This window comes from Globicephala melas, chromosome 5, assembly GCF_963455315.2.
Source record: "Globicephala melas chromosome 5, mGloMel1.2, whole genome shotgun sequence".
In the NCBI taxonomy this organism is placed as follows: Eukaryota; Metazoa; Chordata; class Mammalia; order Artiodactyla; family Delphinidae; genus Globicephala; species Globicephala melas.
In genome coordinates, this window is record NC_083318.1 from 133962006 (window position 1) to 133984270 (window position 22265).

The following is a 22265-nucleotide window of genomic DNA, read 5'->3' on the forward strand; positions in this document are numbered from 1 at the left end:
ACACCAAAAGATACAGATCGGCTGAATGAATACAAAAACAAGACCCATATGTTTGCTGTCTACAAGAGACCCATTTCAAACCTAGGGACAAATAGAGACTGAAAGTGGGGGGATGGAAAAAGATATTCTGTGCAAGTGGAAATCAAAAGAAAGCCTGAGTAGCAATTCTCGTATCAGACAAAACAGACTTTAAAATAAAGACTATTAGAAGAGACAAAGAAGGACACTACATAATGATCAAGGGATCGATCCAAGAAGAAGATATAACAATTGTAAATATTTATGCACCCAACATAGGAGCACCTCAATACATAAGGCTAATGCCAACAGCCATCAAAGGGGGAATCGACAGTAACACATTCATAGTAGGGAACTTTAACACCCCACTTTCACCAATGGACAGATCATCCAAAATGAAAGTAAAGAAGGAAACACAAGCTTTAAATGATGCATTAAACAAGAAGGACTTAATTGATATTTATAGGACATTCCATCCAAAAACAACAGAATACACATTTTTCTCAAGTGCTCATGGAACATTCTCCAGGATAGATCATATCTTGTGTCACAAATCAAGCCTTGGTAAATTTAAGAAAATTGAAATTGTATCAAGTATCTTTTCCGACCACAACACTATGAGACTAGACATCAATTACAGGGAAAAAAAATCTGTAAAAAATACAAACACATGGAGGCTAAACAATACGCTACTAAATAAGCAAGATATCACTGAAGAAATCAAAGAGGAAATCAAAAAATACCAAGAAAGAAATGACAATGGAAACAAAATGACCCAAAACCTATGGGATGCAGGAAAAATACAATCATACCTCAAGAAACATGAAAAATCTCAAATAAACTACCTAAACTTACACCTACAGCAATTAGAGAAAGAAAAACAAAAAAACCCCAAAGTTAGCAGAAGGAAAGAAATCATAAGATCAGATCAGAAATAAATGGAAAAGAAATGAAGGAAATAATAGCAAAGATCAATAAAACTAAAAAGTGGTTCTTTGAGAAGATAAACAAAATTAGTAAACCATTAGCCAGACTTATCAACTGACACTGCAGAAATACAAAGGATCATGAGAGATTACTACAAGCAACTATGGCAGTAAAATGGACACCCTGGAAGAAATGGACAAATTCTTAGAAAAGCACAACGTTCAGATACTGAACCTGGAAGAAATCGAAAATATAAACAGACCAGTCACAAGCACTGAAATTGAGACTGTGATTAAAAATCTTCCAACAAACAAAAGCCCAGGACCCGATGGCTTCACAGGCAAATTCTATCAAACATTTAGAGAAGAGCTAACACCTATCCTTCTCAAACTCTTCCAAAATGTGACAGAGGGAGGAACACTCCCAAATTCATTCTACGAGTCCACCATCACCCTGATACCAAAACCAGACAAAGTTATGATAAAAAAAAACCCTCCAGAAAGGCATAGAGGGAACTTACCTCAACATAATACAGGCCATATATGACAAACCCACCGCCAACTTCATTCTCAATGGTGAAAAACTGAAAGCATTTCCACTAAGATCAGGAACAAGACAAGGTTGCCCGCCCATTCTCCCCACTATTATTCCACATAGTTTTGGAAGTTTTAGCCACAGCAATCAGAGAAGAAAAGGAAATAAAAGGAATCCAAATCAGAAAAGAAGAAGTAAAGCTGTCACTGTTTGCAGATGACATGATACTATACATAGAGAATCCTAAAGATGCTACCAGAAAACTACTAGAGCTAATCAATGAATTCGGTAAAGTTGCAGGATACAAAATTAATGCACAGAAATCTTGCATTCCTATACACTAATGATGAAAAATCTGAAAGAGAAATTAAGGAAACACTCCCATTTACCATTGCAACAGAAAGAATAAAATATCTGGGAATAAACCTACCTAAGGAGAAAAAAAACCTATATGCAGAAAACTACAAGACACTGACGAAGGAAATTAAAGATGATACAAATAGATGGAGAGATATACCATGTTCTTGGAAAGGAAGAATCAACATGTGAAAATGACTATACTACCCAAAGCAATCTACAGATTCAACGCAATCCCTATTAAGCTACCACTGGCATTTTTCACAGAAGTAGAACAAAAAATTTCACAATTTGTATGGAAACACAAAAGACCCCGAATAGCCAAAGCAATCTTGAGAAAGAAAAATGGAGCTGGAGGAATCAGGCTCAGTAATCAAGACAGTAATCAAGACAATATGGTACTGGCACAAAAACAGAAATGTAGGTCAATGGAACCGGATAGAAAGCCCAGAGATAAACCGAAGCACATATGGTCACCTTATCTTTGATAAAGGAGTCAAGAATATACAGTGCAGAAAATACAGCCTCCAATAAGTGGTGCTGGGAAAACTGGACAGCTACGTGTGAAAGAATGAAATTAGAACACTCGCTAACTCTATTCACAAAAGTAAAACTCAAAAATGGATTAAAGACCTAAATATAAGGCCAGACAGTATAAAACTCTTAGAGGAAAACATAGGCAGAACACTCTACGACATAAATCACAGCAAGATCCTTTTTGACCCACCTCCTATACAAATGGAAATGAAACAAAACACATGAGACCTAATCAAACTTCAAAGCTTTTGCACAGTAAAGGAAACTGTAAACAAGACTAAAAGCCCTCAGAATGGGAGAAAACATTTGCAAATGAAGCAACTGACAAAAGATTAATCTTCAAATTTTACAAGCAGCTCATTCAGCTCAATATCAAAAAACACATACAACCCAATCCAAAATTGGCAGCAGACCTAAATAGACATTTCTCCGAAGATATACGGATTGCCAACAAACACATGAAAGAAGGCTCAACATCACTGATCATTAGAGAAATGCAAATCAAAACTACACTGAGGTATCACCTCACACCAGTCAGAATGGCCATCATCAAAAAGTCTACAAACAACAAATGCTGGCGAGGGTGTGAAGAAAAGCAACCCTCTTGCACTGTTGGTGGGAATGTAAATTGTTACAACCATTATGGAGAACGGTATGGAGGATCCTCAAAAAACTAAATATAGAACTACCATATGATCCAGCAGTCCCACTCCTGGGCATATATCCAGAGAAAACCATAATTCAGAAAGACGCACCCCAATGTTCGTAGCAGCAACACATGCACCCCAATGTTCACAGCAGCACTATTTACAATAGCCAAGACATGGAAGCAACCTAAATGTCCGTCAACAGAGGAATGGATAAAGAAGTGGTACATATATACAATAGAATATTAGCCATAAAAAAGAATTAAATAATGCCATTTGCAGCAACATGGATGGACCTAGAGGTTGTCATACTGAGTGAAGTAAGTCAGACAGAGAAAGACATATATCAAAGCTTTATATATATTAAAAGCTTTCCTTCATCCTTAAAATGTCCACTGAGCCAAGGCAGCGTGGAAAACAAAGACCAACCAGACGTAGATCCTGCACTGTCAAGGTTATGGCACAGCAGAGAACAAATAACTTATGTCAGAGAGCAACTCATGCCACAGGTGTAAAAATAACATGAAACTGGAAGAGTGAGAACGCTTATCCCCAGCTGGAAATTATTTGAGTCAGGTTTTGTGGGACAGGTAGACATTCAGAAATAGAGAAGCAAAATTCTGAGAGAAGAAATATCATGGGCAGAGGCTTGGAAGGAGAGAATCTCCAGGCACTTCCAGGGCACAGCTGGTAGTGTCACAGGTGGTAGTGTCATTTAGGAATCAGAGGGGAAAATGAGATGTAATCCATGGGGATTTCCCTAAAAATGGGAGACAAAACACACTTCAGCTTGTCTGTGGTTAACATCCTTCTAAACAAGGAGACACTACTGCTCAATTGAACAGCTGAGAGCAAAAATTCTAAATAAAGAAACGTGATCATCTTCTGCAACAGGGTTTCTCAACCTCAGCACTATTGGCATTTTGGACTAGGTTAACTCCTTGCTGTCCTACACAATGCGGGATGCTGGCAAAGCAGCATCACAGGACTTACTAAGAAATCAGTAGCACCCCCCCAACACCAGGTATAACGATCAGCATCTCCAGACACTGCTCAGTGGCCCAGGGCACACAACTACCCTCAGTTGTAAGCTGCTGGTCCCCCCAGCTCAGTGAGTCAGGCATAGACAGGATTAAGGAACAAGGCAAGCCCTTCAACGTGAGGCAAATGGGGCAGGGGTCCAGTTTGCTTCCAGAAGCATAAAGTATTCATAAATGTCACTCTTACAAAATATAGACAGGATGTTTCTTATAACTCTATTCACTGTTACAAGTAAGTAAAACCTGACTTCCCTAAAGTGTGGTTTCCAACCCACCCTTCTCTTTTACTTGACGGTCTCTCACATGAATGAAGGCAGCTATCACATCCTCCATACCATCCTAATGTTGGCAAGAGGTGGTCTCTTGACCATCATATATTTAACATTTGTAATTATATGTGGCGTAAATACTGTTGTAGTTACAGAAATGCTCGTGACATAGTTTTAAAAACTCTTTGTGAAAGAAAGTCCATTTCTAGTTATGGTGATGGAAATTAAGAGAAAATATTGATTGATGTCTAAGAAAGAGATGGTTCTCAGTAACAAAATGTAAGACTGATAAAACAAGTGACTAAAATTCTAAATCTTATGCATGTCTGTACTCAGGAATTCTGAGATGTGGCAGCTTCTTTCTCTTTTTTTTAATTTTAAAGGTAATGAGGGTGGGGAGGGAACCCATGGGTACAATCCCACACATGTACCTATTACATTACCTTAAGAGGATCCTAAAGTCTGATTCTTTCACTTCCTTTAAAGATTTAGCTGTAAGGAATAAATGTCGAAGTAAGTATCTGATGATCACAGTAGGTTCTTGATGGCTAAGAGAGATGAGAGACATCATTACAGGGGTAGGGGAGAGAATTTTTTCATGTACAATTTTGGCAATACCTCGAGAATATTTAAGGCAATTAAGCAACAGGTTATAATTTTTACTAGTTAAGAATATATTCCTGATCTATGTATTAACAGGCTGGCATGATCCTTTGAAGGAACCATAGGAAAAGAATCACCAAATCCATCAATAAAGACTTGGTGGTAATGTTCTCTCTTTCACTTCACAGGTGTCCTTGAATGGCCATTTTGGACAAAACTGGTTGTGGTGGCCATCGGCTTCACGGGAGGTTTGGTCTTCATGTACGTACAGTGCAAGGTCTACGTTCAGCTGTGGCGCAGGCTGAAGGCCTACAACCGTGTGATCTTTGTGCAGAACTGCCCCGACACGGCCAAGAGGCTGGAGAAGAACTGCTCCTGCACGGTGAACACGGATGCCAAGGACGCCGGGGCAGTAGTGCCTGCCTTACAAACGGGGACCAACGCACTGCCACCTTCAGAGGGCGGCCCCCCCGAAGTCATACCTGTGTGATGGGGCCAGCCGGGAGCGTGTCACTGGAGTATCGCCTGGCCCTCAGCCACTACAAGTGACAGAAGTGATCCTGAGTTAGTCACCCTCATTATCTTCTCTCCTCTTTCTGACTCATTTGTCCTTTCTTTGCTCAAAAAGAAAGGAGAAGAAACACCAAATGATCAGGATCCCATGAAGCAGTCTCAAGTGTGAAGAGAAAATGTGAACAGTTGGCTGGAGAACGATTTGTGAGACAAGGACCGCTGGAGCAAGGAATGCTTTCAGGCAATGAGGAGAGATTAACTGGACAGACCCATGAGTCTTCACAGTAACAGGGCAAGGTCAAGAATACAGACTTGAATTGCAACATGTCTTTCTTCTAGGGCCTTGTAATGTTACCTTTCTCATCTGGAAATGACAAACACATTTGGTTTTAAGCTTGAAATTATCTGCATTATCCCTAAGGCACATCAGAAGCAAACTCAAGATGCATATTTTGATATTCATACTTTGACAGCTAACAGGTTTTATGGCTATAGTGGAGTCCAGTTGTTTTGACAGATGCATGTTTTTAAAATAGATGCAATACACATTTCAAGATATTAATACTTGGAATTATGTTTAAATCATGATTTTCAGAGATTTTGGGGTTTAATTAGCTCTGTTAAATACCCACAGAAGCCTTGTATACTCCACCTGGACCCTCTAAAACAGTGTTGTCCAACAGAAATATAATGTGAGCCACAAATGAAGGCCACATATGCAAATTTAGATTTTCTCGTAGCCCCATTAGAAAAAGTAAAAATAGGTGAAATGAATTTTGATAATATATATTATTTAACACTATATATACCCAAGTTATCATTTCAATGTCATCAATATAAAAAAAGTATTGAGTTATTTTACAGCTCTTTTTATGAACCAAGTCTTCAAAATCCAGTATGTTTACAGCATAGCTCAATTTGAATTAAACTTATTGGCTAGTGCAGCCCTAGAATTAGAGACAAAGCCTCTGCTTCATTTAACAATTGAATCTTTCAAAACAGCAGCTTAATTCACTTTTATTCAAAGTATCACAAATACTATTTTACAAAGCACTAAATTAATCAAATTAAATATCTTGGTTAAGAGTTAGGTGAAGTTACCACTAAATTAATCAAATTAAATATCTTGGTTAAGAGTTAGGTGAAGTTACCATTTCTCTAAAGGGTAAAAAAACAAAACTACAAAGCAATCTGCCTGTGGTAAGTTCTGAAATTAACTTATTTGCTACTATGAAGCACTTATAATAGGGAAAATAATTTACAAACGTACCTTTTTTTTTATGAGGTGTCAACTTGACAGATGAGTAGTTATGACCAAGCATTAGACTGTATTTTAAAAAGCTGACAGTATTTCCCTTGCTCAGCTGGGAGGCAAAAATATTCAACAGATTCTGTGCTAAGTAATAAATTGAATTGTTTAGGTTTGACAGTTCAGTTGATTATTGTATTCTTTGCATATTCATGTAAAACTGAAATGTGAATGACATAGCAGTGAGCTAGATTAATGATTATAAATATAGTGTGGCCTGTTAAAGAGAGATGTCTTACATAAAATGAGGTGATTTATTTTTGCTAGCTGTCGTATTTATTATTGTGAAAAGGCAACCGTGATGGCCATAGAACCAAAGCATGGGTATCGTATTGCACAAATCTGGGTATCACATTGATGCACTTTGTAATTGTCAGTGGGCTTTTTCAAAACTCACACGTTACCATAGGGAAAGAAAAGAGAAATAACCTTTTACTGAAGAGAAGTCTGATTCGATATGAGTAGTGGCTGACACTGAGTCCAAATAGTCCCAGTTCCTAGAAATAAAGCAAAGGTCAACAGTATCAACTTTGTGTGTGTGTGGCATGTGTTTGTTCCTGTATATACATGAGAAAAACGTCAAGGTATTCAGTCAGGCAGGAAACAAAAGGTTTAAAACCCATCTTTCTTAAAACTTGCTGTAGGAGTGCGGAATGAAGGCACAGGAAAAACTAAGTTGAGGCAACTAAACTGGACCAAAATTTCTGCACAAATAAAGACATAGTGGTGTAATTAAAAATATATGAAGCTTAAACAACCTGGACTTTGTATTAACTCCTTAAATCTCCATTTTCAAGGTTTAAAATAAATGCACTCATGGATAATGAAGCTTTAGGGGATTTCACCGTGGCACCTCACCCAAGGGATTAAATGTGATTCATTCTTTTCTGATAATTTTCCTAAGCATTTTACTAATCCATTTCTCCTGAGGTTTAGCAATGGCAACAGTTGTTTACAGATATTCCTGAGGGAACAAAATCTAGCCACCAGCAAACAAAGAAATGTTGATTTCTCTTTTGTTTGCTCTGTAAGGAAAAGGATTATTTACCTGAATTATACCATAAATACCATTTAAATTCTGTCCAAACTTTAGCAATACAGGTAAGTGCATAATTTCACAGTGGAAGACGATTGGCTTAATAAGTAATAATTTATTAAGGGGCATACCAAACACTAAGAAATTCTAGAATGAAAAGTAAGGATAAGCATTACTGTATTAATGATAAAAAATGACATGGTGTTTTAAAACCATACGTAAATTCTCAAAATGAACTTGAATAGGCTTTGACTTTCTTGAAATGAGAAAATAATATAGCTCCCTAACACATTAAAAGTCAACATTTTTCTGCTATTCTTTAAATTTAAACACTGAACTCCTGAATTTAAATCTTTAAAAGTTTTCCTGTAATGGCTGTTGGTAGTTCAAACAATCTGAAGTAACTATGTGCATTTAAAACCTAGTGTCGATTCTTTTATGTTCTGTGTGGCAGTGGTACACTTGTCCTTTCGAGGACCGGGTTTGGCTTTGTGACAACACTTTTGTGGACTGGATATGCCCTTCAAAAAGAAAAACTGCTCTCCGGAATGGCAATTTTTTGAAGCATGCTCACCTGCTTATGTAAGAAATAAAATGGAATTGCAACAAAGAATGAAATTGAAGAATAAACTTACAGTTCTGCTAAAACCTTGGCTTTTTATCATCATGAATCTGTGGTATTATCAATACCAGAAAACATACATTTATGCTGTTGATTTTTTTAAAGAACTGTCACTCTAATTGTGTAAAATCGAAGATTAAATTGTAAAGAAATGAAATCCAGTATTTTTTTTAAAAGTGAAGCCCAAAGGGCAATTAAACTTAAGTACAAACAAAATGTAAACAAACAAAACAAAAATGTTCCCATCGACTTGGGATATAAAGCAATGGAGAAATAAAAGGAAGACAGGTATATATATACTCGGGAGTCTTTCAAAATGCCCTAGGATTAAATCTCACTCCGAGCTTGTTACATGTGATTATAGTCCCAGAGATGGCCACATAGTTACATTTATCTTGTTTTGCAAAAGGTCCCTAAAACTATCTATCCTCACTCCGAGCTGCTGTTACATGTGATTATAGTTCCAAAGAGATGGCCACATAGTCACACTCACCTTGTTTTGCAAAAGGTCCCCAAAACATCTACTTATTTGGGCTGGAAAACTAGCTCATTAGAGCAATGACATCACTAAGATACTCTAATTGTCATGGAGGAGAGGTGGGGAGGAAGGTTTTTCCATCTGCCTGACACAATTTCCCTTTCCTTGCCATGACAATGAATATTTTGGAACGAAGCAGAGCTCTTAAAACTGATCATTATCATTATGGTAGCTGTCAAACGATAATTGTGTAGGACTTACTTACACTTTAATGAAGAAAGATGAAAATTAGTTTTCTTTCCTTAAGTCAGCCCAAAGGTGCTATTTTACCTGTCAATACAGTTGAAAGGAAGTACTGTTATTTTGGGCTGCAGTGTTTCCTCCACATCTGAAGAAAGCCCATTTGAAACTGCATTAAAACAAACAAGGAAAAATTATTTTAACTGTGTGCAATTTGGGGGATTGAGCATTTGTACTTTTTTCGGTTTTACCTAATTCTCTTGCATGAACGATTTACTGTTTTGTGAATAATGTGTACTAAGACAAAGTAAGGAAGAGAAAATAATTACCTGTGAAAAACAGACTTTGTATATTAAACAAGTGATCCAAACCTTTGTTGTGGTTTCTGTATTTTTTGCCTAACTTACCTGGATTTCTGCAGATTTGTATCTGCAACATTCAAACAGCCTTGAGTTCTTAAGATTTTTTTTTTAAATATATAAATTTATTTATTTGTTTTATTTTTGGCTGCGCTGGGTCTTCGTTGCTGTGTGCGGGCTTTCTCTAGTTGCGGTGAGCAGGGGCTACTCTTTGTTGCGGTGCGTGGGCTTCTCATTGCCGTGGCTTCTCTTGTTGCAGAGCATGGGCTCCAGGTGCGCGGGCTTCAGTAGTTGTAGCTCATGGGCTTAGCTGCTCTGTGGCATGTGGGATCCTCCTGGGCCAGAGATCCAACCCGTGTCCCCTGCATTGGCAGGCAGATTCCTAACCACTGCGCCGCCAGGGAAGCCCGAGTTCTTAAGATTTTATAACGGTCTGGGTTTTTAAGCAGGGTCTGAACATATTTATATAAACATAAAGCAACATTCATTTTTAAGTTAAAATCATAACACTGTTTTTGAAACTGAAAATGGGATTCTCATATAAGAGAATAAGCTAAACAGCAAACTGTTGTGTAGAGACAATTATTTACCATAATCAATTCAAGTGTAACTTGAAGTTCTCAAATTATTTATTTTCAACTCAAGTAAAGACAATTAGGCCACTGCAGTCATTTCCTCATCTGTGTCACTTGATTCATCTTTCAGTTCCAATTCTCCTAAATCTCTGTCTACAGCTGTCACAGGTTTCTTCTTACACTTCTTAGGCACTGCATCATTAGCACAGATTTTTCTCATTTTAATGTTTGGCAATTTCTTCAGATCAAAATCCCATTCCCTAGACAAAAGAGAGAATGCAGAGGGGTGGTGAGGGGTGGTGAGGTAGGGAAGTAATAAAGTCAATATTCAAAACTAAGCAGAAGAAAGTTTACAAATTTACAGCAGATTGAAATGCACTAGAAGGAAACAATATAAAGGCAGTAGAAAAAAAATGTCCCAAGAACTGAGGTTTGCTTTTTCCATACTTAACTGAACTTTCTCATTAATCTACAATAGCAGTTAACTGCACAGAGAATTCAAAATTTCCAAAGCAATGCAGGACTATATTAGGCAGAAGTTACAAGCAAACTCCGTTCCATTCTTTTATTCTCCGTAACCCAAACACTTCCCTCTATTAGGACATATATGGTATCAAGAATCTCTGAAGTAGGAACTACATCATCCTGGAAAATCTCCAAAATGCACAGTCAGAAAAGGTTTTTCTTTTCACACACAATGGTAAATCACAAGTGTTTTAGTAATCAAATTTTTTGGTTATCATAGGAAACTTTTAGTTCTTCAACCCCAGCTTTTCTGTGACAATCCTATGTTCAATTACTTCAAGAGCAATGTGAAGATTCTTCTGAGAACTGAACTCTGATACTAACAGTCTAGGCTAATTTCTTCTCATTTCTGGCTTTCTCTGGGGGAGGCAGAACATACACTGTTTTAGGAATAAAGAGAACATTTATATATCTGATTACTTAACATTACAGGCAAAAAAAATTAATGTATAATCAATCTTAAGCTCCATGTACTTATAAATACATGTACCTAGGCTACAAAGTGAACCACTTCTTAAATATGATCAATGAATTCTATTAGAGCGAATATTTTATGAATATTAAATATCTTCTATGAATTCAGAAGTATAAAATAAGCTTAAGGGTTTCAAATAATATGGACTTAAATGTATCTAATTTCAATTAAAATTTCAGACTGATCAACATGGTCTAGCTAGTATCAAAATGATTAATAAAAATTATGTTCTAAAGACAAAGAACCCATGTTTGAAAACTGAAAACAGGAAATCCTACTCACTGGTCTCTCGGTCACACAGCACTATTAGACCACTGGGGCAACTGGTTCTTTATGATTTAACCATTTCCCCATACCACTTCCCACTAGCCACCTTCTCCAGAAGGGGGTGCTGCAAACAGTATGGGGACAGGACTCAGCCAACAAGTCTGCTGCTGACAATTTATCTTTTTAAATAATAACAACCAGAGAGGAACAAGGATATCATGTTCTTTAAGTACTATATTAAAGAATTTTAAAGTATTTTGAAAAACAAAAGCACCAGGTCATTATCATTTCAGTGTACATCAGGCATCTCAAACAAATGCTAAACTTAGGAAAATTCTTACTTCAACTGATGAAAGAGGAAAGGTTAAAAAGAACCTCCTAATTTTCTTTTAGCTCTAACGTCTAGACTCAAAAGGTAAGAAAGTTTCTCTCTTATGTATTTTACTTGCAGCTTCAAAGAACAAAAGAGACAGACTCACTTGCAGCTTCAAAGAACAAAAGAGACAGACTCACCTAAAAGTTTTCAGATTACCTGCATTTAAAATGTCTGGAATCTCTGGAAAAGAAAATAATTTATATCTCTTAGGCAATGTTTTCTATGATAACATTTATAGTTTCCTCATTTATTATCTCAGAAACAATAATAACTGACAGACAAAAAGAACATCCAAAGAAAAACAAAATTTCGAAGCATGATTATAATGCTATAATGAAAAGTAAGTTTTGCAAGCATAAAGGACTTACTTTATAAGAAGGTGATTCAAAAAGAACACTATTAAATAATGTATTCTACCACAGAATCTATAAAACAAACCTATCAACAAAATAAACTCTGTCCTTTTAGACAGTAAAGGTGCCTGGCAAATTCTAACTATCAGTCCCCTACAACAACATGCTCAGTTGTTTTACATATTTTCTTGGTGAAAGGTGCAATTTTTTCAAGCATATAGTTCACTTTGGCAAGGTAGAGTTTTTCTGAGGAATGCAAGGATTATTAAATATTAAAAAATACTATTAAAAATGTAAAAACTTTTTCAAATAAACTATAATCAATAGAAGTTCAATAAAGTTCAATAAAATTTAAACCCATTTTAAATGAAAACTAGGTGTATGACAGCTCCTTATCATGATTAGAAAGTGGATCATAAACCTATATGCATGGGTCATCCATGTTGCTGGAACACAGAGGCATGTTTAACAAAAACTGGAACACTGCTGCAAAAATTCTGGCCAATGGATAAAATATTAAATAAAATCCAGTATCAATTAATGAAAAAGATAAAAATGTTTGACATGACTGTATACTGACTTTTACAATAGCTTCAGAAAATAAGAGTATGAGTACGAGGGGTCAGGTGTTTAAAAGGTATAAATTAAGCACAATTGTTTTTTTTTAAGAAATTCTAATAAAATGAGTCAGGAACAGTTATACCACCATGGAGCAAGAGGGAGAGATGTCAGTTATCTTGTCTTCTCTGAACCTGATCAACACAGCATTTGGTGACAATCTGCCCACATGTTTCTAGATGCTTGTAAACTTGATAGAGTTGACAAAGTTTTTTTCACCAGATACATTCCATGCATCTGGAATAAGGACTGTGGCATAACTGGAAGACGAGGTCTGAGTTTTAGCACTGGCTCCACCACCAGCAGATGTCTGACCTGGAGTGTGCTGTCAATTACTGTTGATTAACCTGGCGGCTGTAGGCTGAACACACTGAGCACAGAGACCACCTCGGAGGCTGTCATGATGGCAGAGCTGAGATGGTGGTGGCTCGAGCCAGAGGTGCTGGGGGCAGCAGGGCAAGCCATTAGACTCTTAAGTATATCCTGCTGATGAGCTGGGTGTGGAATGCGAAACCGTCGGCAGGGTTTCTGACACGAGCGACGGGGCAAGTGGTGATATCACTGATAGACACACGGAGCTTGCAGGAGAAGCAAGTTTTAGGAGAAAAGCTGGACTCTGCTTTGGGACATAAGCTGGAGATGCATGTAAGACATTCAAGTAGATACTCTGAGAAACCCAAGTTTGATAATGCAAGTCTGGAGTTCTAGCGACAAGTATTGAGAATATAAATTTGGAAGTTATGAGCATTTAAATGGTATTTAAAACCACAGGACTGAATGACATCAACTCAGGAAATTCATGTAAATAGAAAAGAGAAGAGGCCCAAGGACAAGGACCTGGGTCAATATTTAGTTTGTGAGGCTATGAGGGATTCAACTCAGGACACTGAAGTCATGGTCAGTTAACTTGGAGGAAAACCAGGGAAGGTCAGGGGCTTCTACCCCAAATAAAAAGTGTGACAAGAAATCAAGGGATCATCTGTATCGAACACTGCAGAAAAGTTGACTACATGAGTGCCCAGTACAGGCACTATGTGTCTTAGCAACTTAAAGGTCATTGGTGACAAGGGCTTTTAGTTGAGTGGTGGCTACAAAAGCTTAATTAAGGGGTTCCAATAAAAATGGAAAAATGAGGAAATGGAGACTACAAGCATAGACAAACTGAGGTGAAAAGGACACAGTGGCCGAAGCTCTCCCTCAACCTCCTACAGTAGGTTCTGTGTCAGGCACTTGATACGTGAAATCTCATCTGACTTTTTTTTTTTTTGCCATACGTGGGCCTCTCACCGTTGTGGCCTCTCCCGTCGCGGAGCACAGGCTCCGGACGCGCAGGCTCAGCGGCCATGGCTCACGGGCCCAGCCGCTCCGCAGCATGTGGGATCTTCCCGGACCGGGGCACGAACCCATGTCCCCTGCATTGGCAGGCGGACTCTCAACCACTGCGCCACCAGGGAAGCCCATCTCTTGACTTTTAAACAACCTGGGAAGGAGGTGCACTATTTACCTCTATTTTTAAATAGAAGGTAACAAGGCCAGGGAGTGGGTGGGAAGAAACTTGCCCTGTTATATAGTAAGCTGTAAGGGTTTAAGTCCAGATCTATCTAGTTCTGAAGTTATTCTGTTGTTTCTTCAGTGAAGACACTCACTGCTTAGGAATGATGTGGAGGAACTGCCATCTACTCAGGGCTCACAGTGTCACTGAGGGTAAGTGCCTGATGCCAACCTTCCAGCTGTCGAGGCATATGCTGCGAAGACATCCAACTCTATGGATCCACCTACGGCCAGACTGACACAGCTCCAGCAAAACAACTAGGTGAGGGACCAGGCTCCTCCCCCACGAAGTTCCCCTATTAGAAAGCCCTGGGGAACGCAGATAACTGACCACCTGAGTGACCCCGTTCCCCCTGCTGGCGCCTTTATGAAGAGTGAACCCATGAAACCCCAGGCATCCCGCCTATGACCCTAACAAAGGCAGGGCCCCAGGTCCCTGTTCCCTCCCTCTTTCTCTACTGGAGACCTCGCTGTGTGGCTCTCAGGCATGTCCTGTACCATCCAGGACTTTTAAGCACTAAATCTTGTTTTTTTCAAAGCTCCCTGCTGGTTTTTGCTGAGGTGCACCCTACAATCACAGTAAGAACCACGAGGGTGGGGTCCAGCCACAACACTGGCTCCAGTGGGGAGAATGCCTGTGGAGGCCGCCCCAGACCTTCCTGGCGCACAGCATCACTATGCACAGGCTGGGACTAACACAACAGTTACCCACAGGGTATCTGCTTCAGGGCCCTATTGTTATTATTAAAATTTAAAAACCTAATGTTGCTTTAAGCATTTCATTTACTGTACTTCCCAAGCAAATCCACACAGGAACGCCTACAGGGACCAGGCAGGGAATGTGAATGAAGGAAGGTTTGGAACCACTGAATGCTCAAATCTAAAAGGGACAGTCGCTACTTTGCTCTAGCAGATGACGCTGCCAGACCACCGCATGTTTTACGAGAAGCCAGAAATCTACATTTTTCATGTGAAATCAGCAGATTTTCTTATACTGACAATTAATAAGCCAATCAAACACCATTTGCAGGCCATGTAGCCCTTGGGTCATCACCTGACTTTGGGCTTTGCAAGCCCTTACAAGTGCCCTCTCCTCTCCTCCTAAGCGCCTTTCTTCAGACAGTGTTGTTAAGCCCACAACATACTTGTCTTCAGGAACTGTAAGAAATGCTAGTGCTAAGAAAGAAAATTTGATTTCTATAATTTCTCAAGAAATGCTGCAACAAGTATAGCTCTTTACTACAAGACTTACAAAGACAAGAGGACACAGTACTTACTCTAAAGAAACGTCGCTGTGGTTGGAGACGGGCAAGTAAAACTCTAGAACAAAGCAAATCAAGTACACTGGAAGGGAGAGGAAAACCTTACTGTCAGAGTAGAAAGATAAGTCACTGTCAACACTGACAGTTTGGGGAATGTAGGAGGAAAAAAAGGATGAATTCAAAAATTATTCCAAACACTCAAAAGGAAAGGAAATCAAAGGAAGAAAATCAAACTAAACTAAATAAATAGAATAAGTAAAGCCAAATATGACTAGAAAGAAGGGAAGGTACGCTGAGAACACACCAAGCCCCGTACTGCCGCCCTCCCGCTCCTACCGAGGCCGCAGCCCCTGTACTGCCGCCACTCTCGCTCCGTGGTCTGCTTGATGGCCGCCTCTCGGGCGCAGTGCCGCCGGCCCCGCCTGGCCTTGATGCTGTTGTGTAACTCAATCTGCTCCAGCTCACTGCTGAACCGATTTAAATACCTGAAAAACAAGAAAATGATCTGACTTACAGAGTCTCTGTTTGGCTTATATTAGTTCATTTAAAAGATAATCTCCCCCCGCCCCAAAAAAACCCCACCATAATCCCCAGCCTTCGCCTGTCCCTGAAGTTTTTATATTCCTCTGAGTTCCTTAAGTTCTCAGACCTTCTCGTGGTAACTTAACCATTTTCAAAATTCCTGTGACCACATCAAAGCCTGCCATTAAAGTGTCTGTTAAACAAACTCCGTATCCACGTACTCAGCCACCTCCTGGACATCTCCATCTGGCTTAACATGCCACCCCTGGCCTTGCCTCCGCGCTGCCCCTAGGCGCCCCCTCCCGACCCGCTCCATCCCCTGGGACAACCATTCATCCAGCTGCCCAAGTGAGGAATGCGAGTGCCCCCCCCCCCGACTCCTCGCTTCTCTCCCTTTTACGCCACATCTAAGTCTTCATTAAAGATGGGGACTTCCGCTTCCTTCAAAGGTCTGCACTCTTTCATTTCTCTTCACCACACTGCTCCCACCATCACCTCTTGCCTGGACTGCTTCATCAGTCTCTCAGCAGTCTCCCAGCCAAAGCCTGCCCCCTCGTCCATTTTCCTCATTCCTCCAACTGAGACCTTTCTAAAGTTTAAAAATGTGACCATCGCAGGTGCTTGCTGTAACTATGTCTCCCACAGTCCTTGGATAAAGTCCAAACTCTTACACTGATATCTGAAATCTTTCAAAAGCTGGTTGTTTATCCTACCTGTCACAATTCCCTCCTTGAACCTATTATTTCAGTCTTATTAAATGTCTGGCAGATCACTAAATACGTTGCTCTCACCCCGGGCCTTTCAGATCTTGTTCTCTCTGCCTAGAGGCTCCAACTACCTCACCTCAATCTGCTAACCCCTATCTTTAGATGTCAGTTTAGATGACATTCCTCCAGGAAGCCAAGAAACTGGGCTAACTACCACTCCGAGGCCCAGAAAGGTTACAAAGCTACTAAAATGGCTAAGCTAGTGTAAGAATCCAAAGTCTTGATAACAAAGCTCATTTGCTCATCTATAAATCCCGAATAGAACTCTGAATCTTGAAGAATCAAGCTGGGGAATTCCTGTTACTGACCCTTTGCTCATAACATGCCCAGTGTTTACCTTTCAATTAATTCACAAGCATCTCTCTTTGAATATCCTACTTTTTGGGGATCAAGATGATTTTGAAACCACTGCAGTTTTTCACCTATAACAACAAGTACCAAGACAGTTTAACACCACAAGTCATCATTCAAGCAGAGGTAGTCATTATAATTTTCAACATCAATGTGTTTAAAACAGTATCAAAATTTATTTCAAAGTTAAATAAAGTTTTGTGTGGGCTCAAAGCTAACTAAATCAGTCTGTCAGAAATTAAATTGTCACATTTTAATTGGGGCAAGAGACAAGGGTAGGAGGGACGCTTTTCTGTATATATTTCTTATCCAGTAAGGATACAAAAAATTTAAAAAAGGAAAGAACACTCTTAACAGAACATGAAGTTCTAGGTATTTATAAAGCAAAGGATTGAACTTATCCGAAATAACAAAAATGAGAGTCTGATCAGATTAATGAAGAAGATGACATCTGCTGAACATTTAATAAGCAGCAGTCACTATGTCAAGACCTTTACAATCTTATGAGGATTATTATTATTATTATCTCCATTTAGAAGAGACAGGTTAAGTAACCTGTTCAGGGCCTCAAAGTTAGTAAATATCTTAGGCATACAAGATCTGCCCTATACTGTGCAGAATGACTGACATTTATAATCACGGAGCTGACAGACTTCATCCTTATGAGTAAATCTAACCATCGGGGTGTCACTTTCAATTAGATTTCTCAATATTACAAATCAAGAAATGGCCCTACCCAGGATTACTGACAAACCGTTTAGAAATACTATTCTATTGCCTGATAAAGCATTAGAGTTAATGGTTCAAATACCTCTCATTTTGGTTATAAAGCCTAATAGCCACTCTTCTGAAATCTCAGACTTGTCACACACACAAAAAGACTAGGACTTGTCACACACACAAAAAGACTATGACACTGAGATACAGACTGAGGATGTATATATTCACATCATTAAATATGAATTGTTATTTTCAAAATCCTTCATAATTCTAATGGTCAGGGAGCTAGAATTAAAATTGAGAGAGAGAGAGAGAGAGAGACAGGAAGGGGGGGATAGATAAAAACAGGTAGGTAGGTACTAAACAGTTTCTAGAAAACTGAGCTAGATATTATTAACAGTTTGTTCTCAGAGCTTATTGATTGATTTTATTTTGTTTTGATCAAGTCTGGTAGAGAAAATTCACTTAGATAAAAATAGTATTTTACTAAGAGAGTCAAAAGAAAATAGGTATAGAGAAGAACTTCAAATAAGTATATCCACTTACCAATAAGTTTGAGACGTAACGCCTTTTCATTCTTCAGTCTTGGGAGAAAAAGTGTGTATGTGTCAGAAAACTTCCAAAGCAAGTTTTAAAAATCTGTCAAAAGCAACAAAAACTACCCAAAGAACCTTAATTCAAAGATCATTCTTTTATGCATATGAAATTAATTTTTAAAAATTATTTTGTTTATTTATTTGGTTGCACCGGGTCTTAGCTGGAGCAGGTGGGCTCCTTAGCTGCGGCACGTGTGCTCCTTAGTGGTGGCATGCGAACTCTTAGTTGCGGCATGCGTGGGATCTAGTTCCCTGACCAGGGACCAAACCCAGGCCCCCTGCATTGGGAGCACGGAGTCTTAACCACTGCACCACCAGGGAAGTCCCGAAATTAATTTTTTTAAATTAAGAAACACTGAATACCATGCTTCTCTTTTAAATCACTGGAACAAAATTCTTAGAAATGCACAACCTGCCAAGACTGAATCAGGAAGAAATAGAAAATATGAACAGACCAATCACAAGCACTGAAATTGAACCTGTGATTAAAAATCTTCCAACAAACAAAAGCCCAGGACCAGATGGCTTCACAGGCGAATTCTATCAAACATTTAGAGAAGAGCTAACACCTATCCTTCTCAAACTCTTCCAAAATATAGCAGAGGGAGGAACACTCCCAAACTCATTCTACGAGGCCACCATCACCTTGATACCAAAACCGGACAAGGATGTCACAAAAAAAGAAAACTACAGGCCAATACCACTGATGAACATAGATGCAAAAATCCTCAACAAAATGCTAGCAAACAGAATTCAACAGCACATTAAAAGGATCATACACCATGATCAAGTGGGGTTTATCCCAGGAATGCAAGGATTCTTCAATATACGCAAATCAATCAATGTGATACACCATATTAACAAACTGAAGGAGAAAAACCATATGATCATCTCAATAGATGCAGAGAAAGCTTTTGACAAAATTCAACACCCATTTATGATAAAAACCCTCCAGAAAGTAGGCAAAGAGGGAACTTTCCTCAACATAATAAAGGCCATATATGACAAACCCACAGCCAACGTCATCTTCAACGGTGAAAAACTGAAAGCATTTCCACTAAGATCAGGAACAAGACAAGGCTGCCCACTCTCACCACTCTTATTCAATATAGTTTTGGAAGTTTTAGCCACAGCAATCAGAGAAGAAAAGGAAATAAAAGGAATCCAAATCGGAAAAGAAGTAAAGCTGTCACTGTTTGCAGATGACATGATACTATACATAGAGAATCCTAAAGATGCTACCAGAAAACTACTAGAGCTAATCAATGAATTCGGTAAAGTTGCAGGATACAAAATTAATGCACAGAAATCTCTGGCATTCCTATACACTAATGATGAAAAATCTGAAAGTGAAATCAAGAAAACACTCCCATTTACCTTTGCAACACAAAGAATAAAATAGCTAGGAATAAACCTACCTAAGGAGGCAAAAGACCTGTATGCAGAAAATTATAAGACACTGATGAAAGAAATTAAGGATGATACAAATAGATGGAGAGATATACCATGTTCTTGGATTGGAAGAATCAACATTGTGAAAATGACTCTACCACCCAAAACAATCTACAGATTCAATGCAATCCCTATCAAACTACCAATGGCATTTTTCACAGAACTAGAACAAAAAATTTCACAATTTGTATGGAAACACAAAAGACCCCGAATAGCCAAAGCAATATTGAGAATGAAAAACGGAGCTGGAGGAATCAGGCTCCCTGACTTCAGACTATACTACAAGGCTACAGTAATCAAGACAGTATGGTACTGGCACAAAAACAGAAAGATAGATCAATGGAACAGGATAGAAATCCCAGAGATAAACCCACGCACATATGGTCACCTTATCTTTGATAAAGGAGGCAGGAATGTACAGTGGAGAAAGCACAGCCTCTTTAATAAGTGGTGCTGGGAAAACTGGACAAGTACATGTAAAAGTATGAGATTAGATCACTCCCTAACACCATACACAAAAATAAGGTCAAAATGGATTAAAGACCTAAATGTAAGGCCAGAAACTATCAAACTCTTAGAGGAAAACATAGGCAGAACAGTCTATGACGTAAATCACAGCAAGATCCTTTTTGACCCACCTCCTAGAGAAATGGAAATAAAAACAAAAATAAACAAATGGGACCTAATGAAACTTCAAAGCTTTTGCACAGCAAAGGAAACCATAAACAAGACCAAAAGACAACTCTCAGAATGGGAGAAAATATTTGCAAATGAAGCAACTGACAAAGGATTAATTTCCAAAATTTACAAGCAGCTCATGCAGCTCAATAACAAAAAAACAAACAATCCAATCCAAAAATGGGAAGGAGACCTAAATAGACATTTCTCCAAAGAACATATACAGACTGCCAACAAACACATGAAAGAATGCTCAACATCATTAATCATTAGAGAAATGCAAATCAAAACTACAATGAGATATCATCTCACACCAGTCAGAATGGCCATCATCAAAAAATCTAGAAACAATAAATGCTGGAGAGGGTGTGGAGAAAAGGGAACACTCCTGCACTGCTGGTGGGAATGTGAATTGGTACAGCCACTATGGAGAACAGTATGCAGGTTCCTTAAAAAACTACAAATAGAACTACCATATGACCCAGCAATCCCACTACTGGGCATATACCCTGAGAAAACCATAATTCAAAAAGAGTCATGTACCAAAATGTTCATTGCAGCTCTATTTACAATAGCCCGGAGATGGAAACAACCTAAGTGCCCATCATCAAATGAATGGATAAAGAAGATGTGGCACATATATACAATGGAATATTACTCAGCCATAAAAAGAAATGAAATTGAGCTATTTGTAATGAGGTGGATAGACCTAGAGTCTGTCACACAGAGTGAAGTAAGTCAGAAAGAGAAAGCCAAATACCGTATGCTAACACATATATATGGAATTTAAGGGGAAAAAAATGTCATGAAGAACCTAGGGGTAACACAGGAATAAAAGACACAGACCTACTGCAGAACGGACTTGAGGATATGGGGAGGGGGAAGGGTGAGCTGTAACAAAGCGAGAGAGAGGCATGGACATATGTACACTACCAAACGTAAGGTAGATAGCTAGTGGGAAGCAGCCGCATAGCACAGGGATATCAGCTCGGTGCTTTGTGACCGCCTGGAGGGGTGGGATAGGGAGGATGGGAGGGAGGAAGATGCAAGAGGGAAGAGATATGGGAACATATGTATATGTATAACTGATTCACTTTGTTATAAAGCAGAAACTAACACACCATTGTAAAGTAATTATACCCCAATAAAGATGTTTAAAAAAAAAATAAAATAAAAATTTTTTTTCCTGCTCTGCAATGACTAAATGATACCTATAAAACAAATTGGTTTTGAGAACACAAAAGAAAGCTTGATTATATTTTGTAATATGCAGAATACTTGTGCACAAAATAATGAGGACCTTCTAGAAGACTGAGTGCTGCCACCAAGACCAAAATGCATCACTATCACCTTTTAAACTTCAACAAGAACAAAAGAATGTTTACTTTTCATCCATTTGATAAGAATTGTAACAAAGAAAAAGAACTCATTTACTCTCAAAAAACTGGTCTAGGTGATATATGCCTCCTATTATTGTTATTCTTAATTCTAATTCATTCAGAAAAGACCTTTGGATGCTAGCTTTTGCAACACTTTATGCTAGCCACTAGGGATACAGCAATGAAGAAAAATAAATCCACTGTCCCTGCCCTAACAAAGCAGACCAGATTTACCCTCCCACTTAAAACAACTAGAAAACTGGAGAACTAAAATGAAGCCTTTTTAATAAAAACTTTTTAGCCACAGAA

General features: G+C 38.6%; 2 protein-coding genes across 17 annotated transcripts in view; one reads left to right on the top strand and one right to left on the bottom strand.

Moving 5' to 3' along the window:
• The window catches only part of MARCHF1 (membrane associated ring-CH-type finger 1), an 839495-nt gene extending 830000 nt beyond the window's left edge, over positions 1-9495 (top strand). For all 6 annotated transcript variants that reach the window (XM_060299840.1, XM_060299838.1, XM_060299842.1 and 3 more), the window contains one exon: positions 5121-9495. In XM_060299840.1, coding sequence (XP_060155823.1) covers positions 5121-5422 — 302 coding nt within the window. In that variant the 3' untranslated portion in view covers positions 5423-9495. The remainder of the gene's footprint in view (positions 1-5120) is intronic.
• TMA16 (translation machinery associated 16 homolog) overlaps positions 1-22265 on the bottom strand; it is a 62708-nt gene that overhangs the window by 8771 nt on the left and 31672 nt on the right. For 4 of the 11 annotated variants that reach the window (XM_060299843.2, XM_060299845.2, XM_070045616.1 and 1 more), the window contains exons 3-10: positions 18398-18435; positions 17118-17202; positions 15828-15976; positions 11845-11887; positions 9538-10324; positions 9156-9299; positions 5415-7251; positions 4773-4877 (exon numbers count right to left, since the gene is read on the bottom strand). In XM_060299843.2, the coding sequence (XP_060155826.1) occupies positions 10144-10324; positions 11845-11887; positions 15828-15976; positions 17118-17202; positions 18398-18435 (496 nt within the window). In that variant the 3' untranslated portion in view covers positions 4773-4877; positions 5415-7251; positions 9156-9299; positions 9538-10143. Of the gene's footprint in view, positions 1-4772; positions 4878-5414; positions 9300-9537; positions 10325-11844; positions 11888-15827; positions 15977-17117; positions 17203-18397; positions 18436-22265 lie in introns of all 11 variants that reach the window. The other 7 variants (XM_060299858.2, XM_070045621.1, XM_070045620.1 and 4 more) reach the window with 6 other exon arrangements.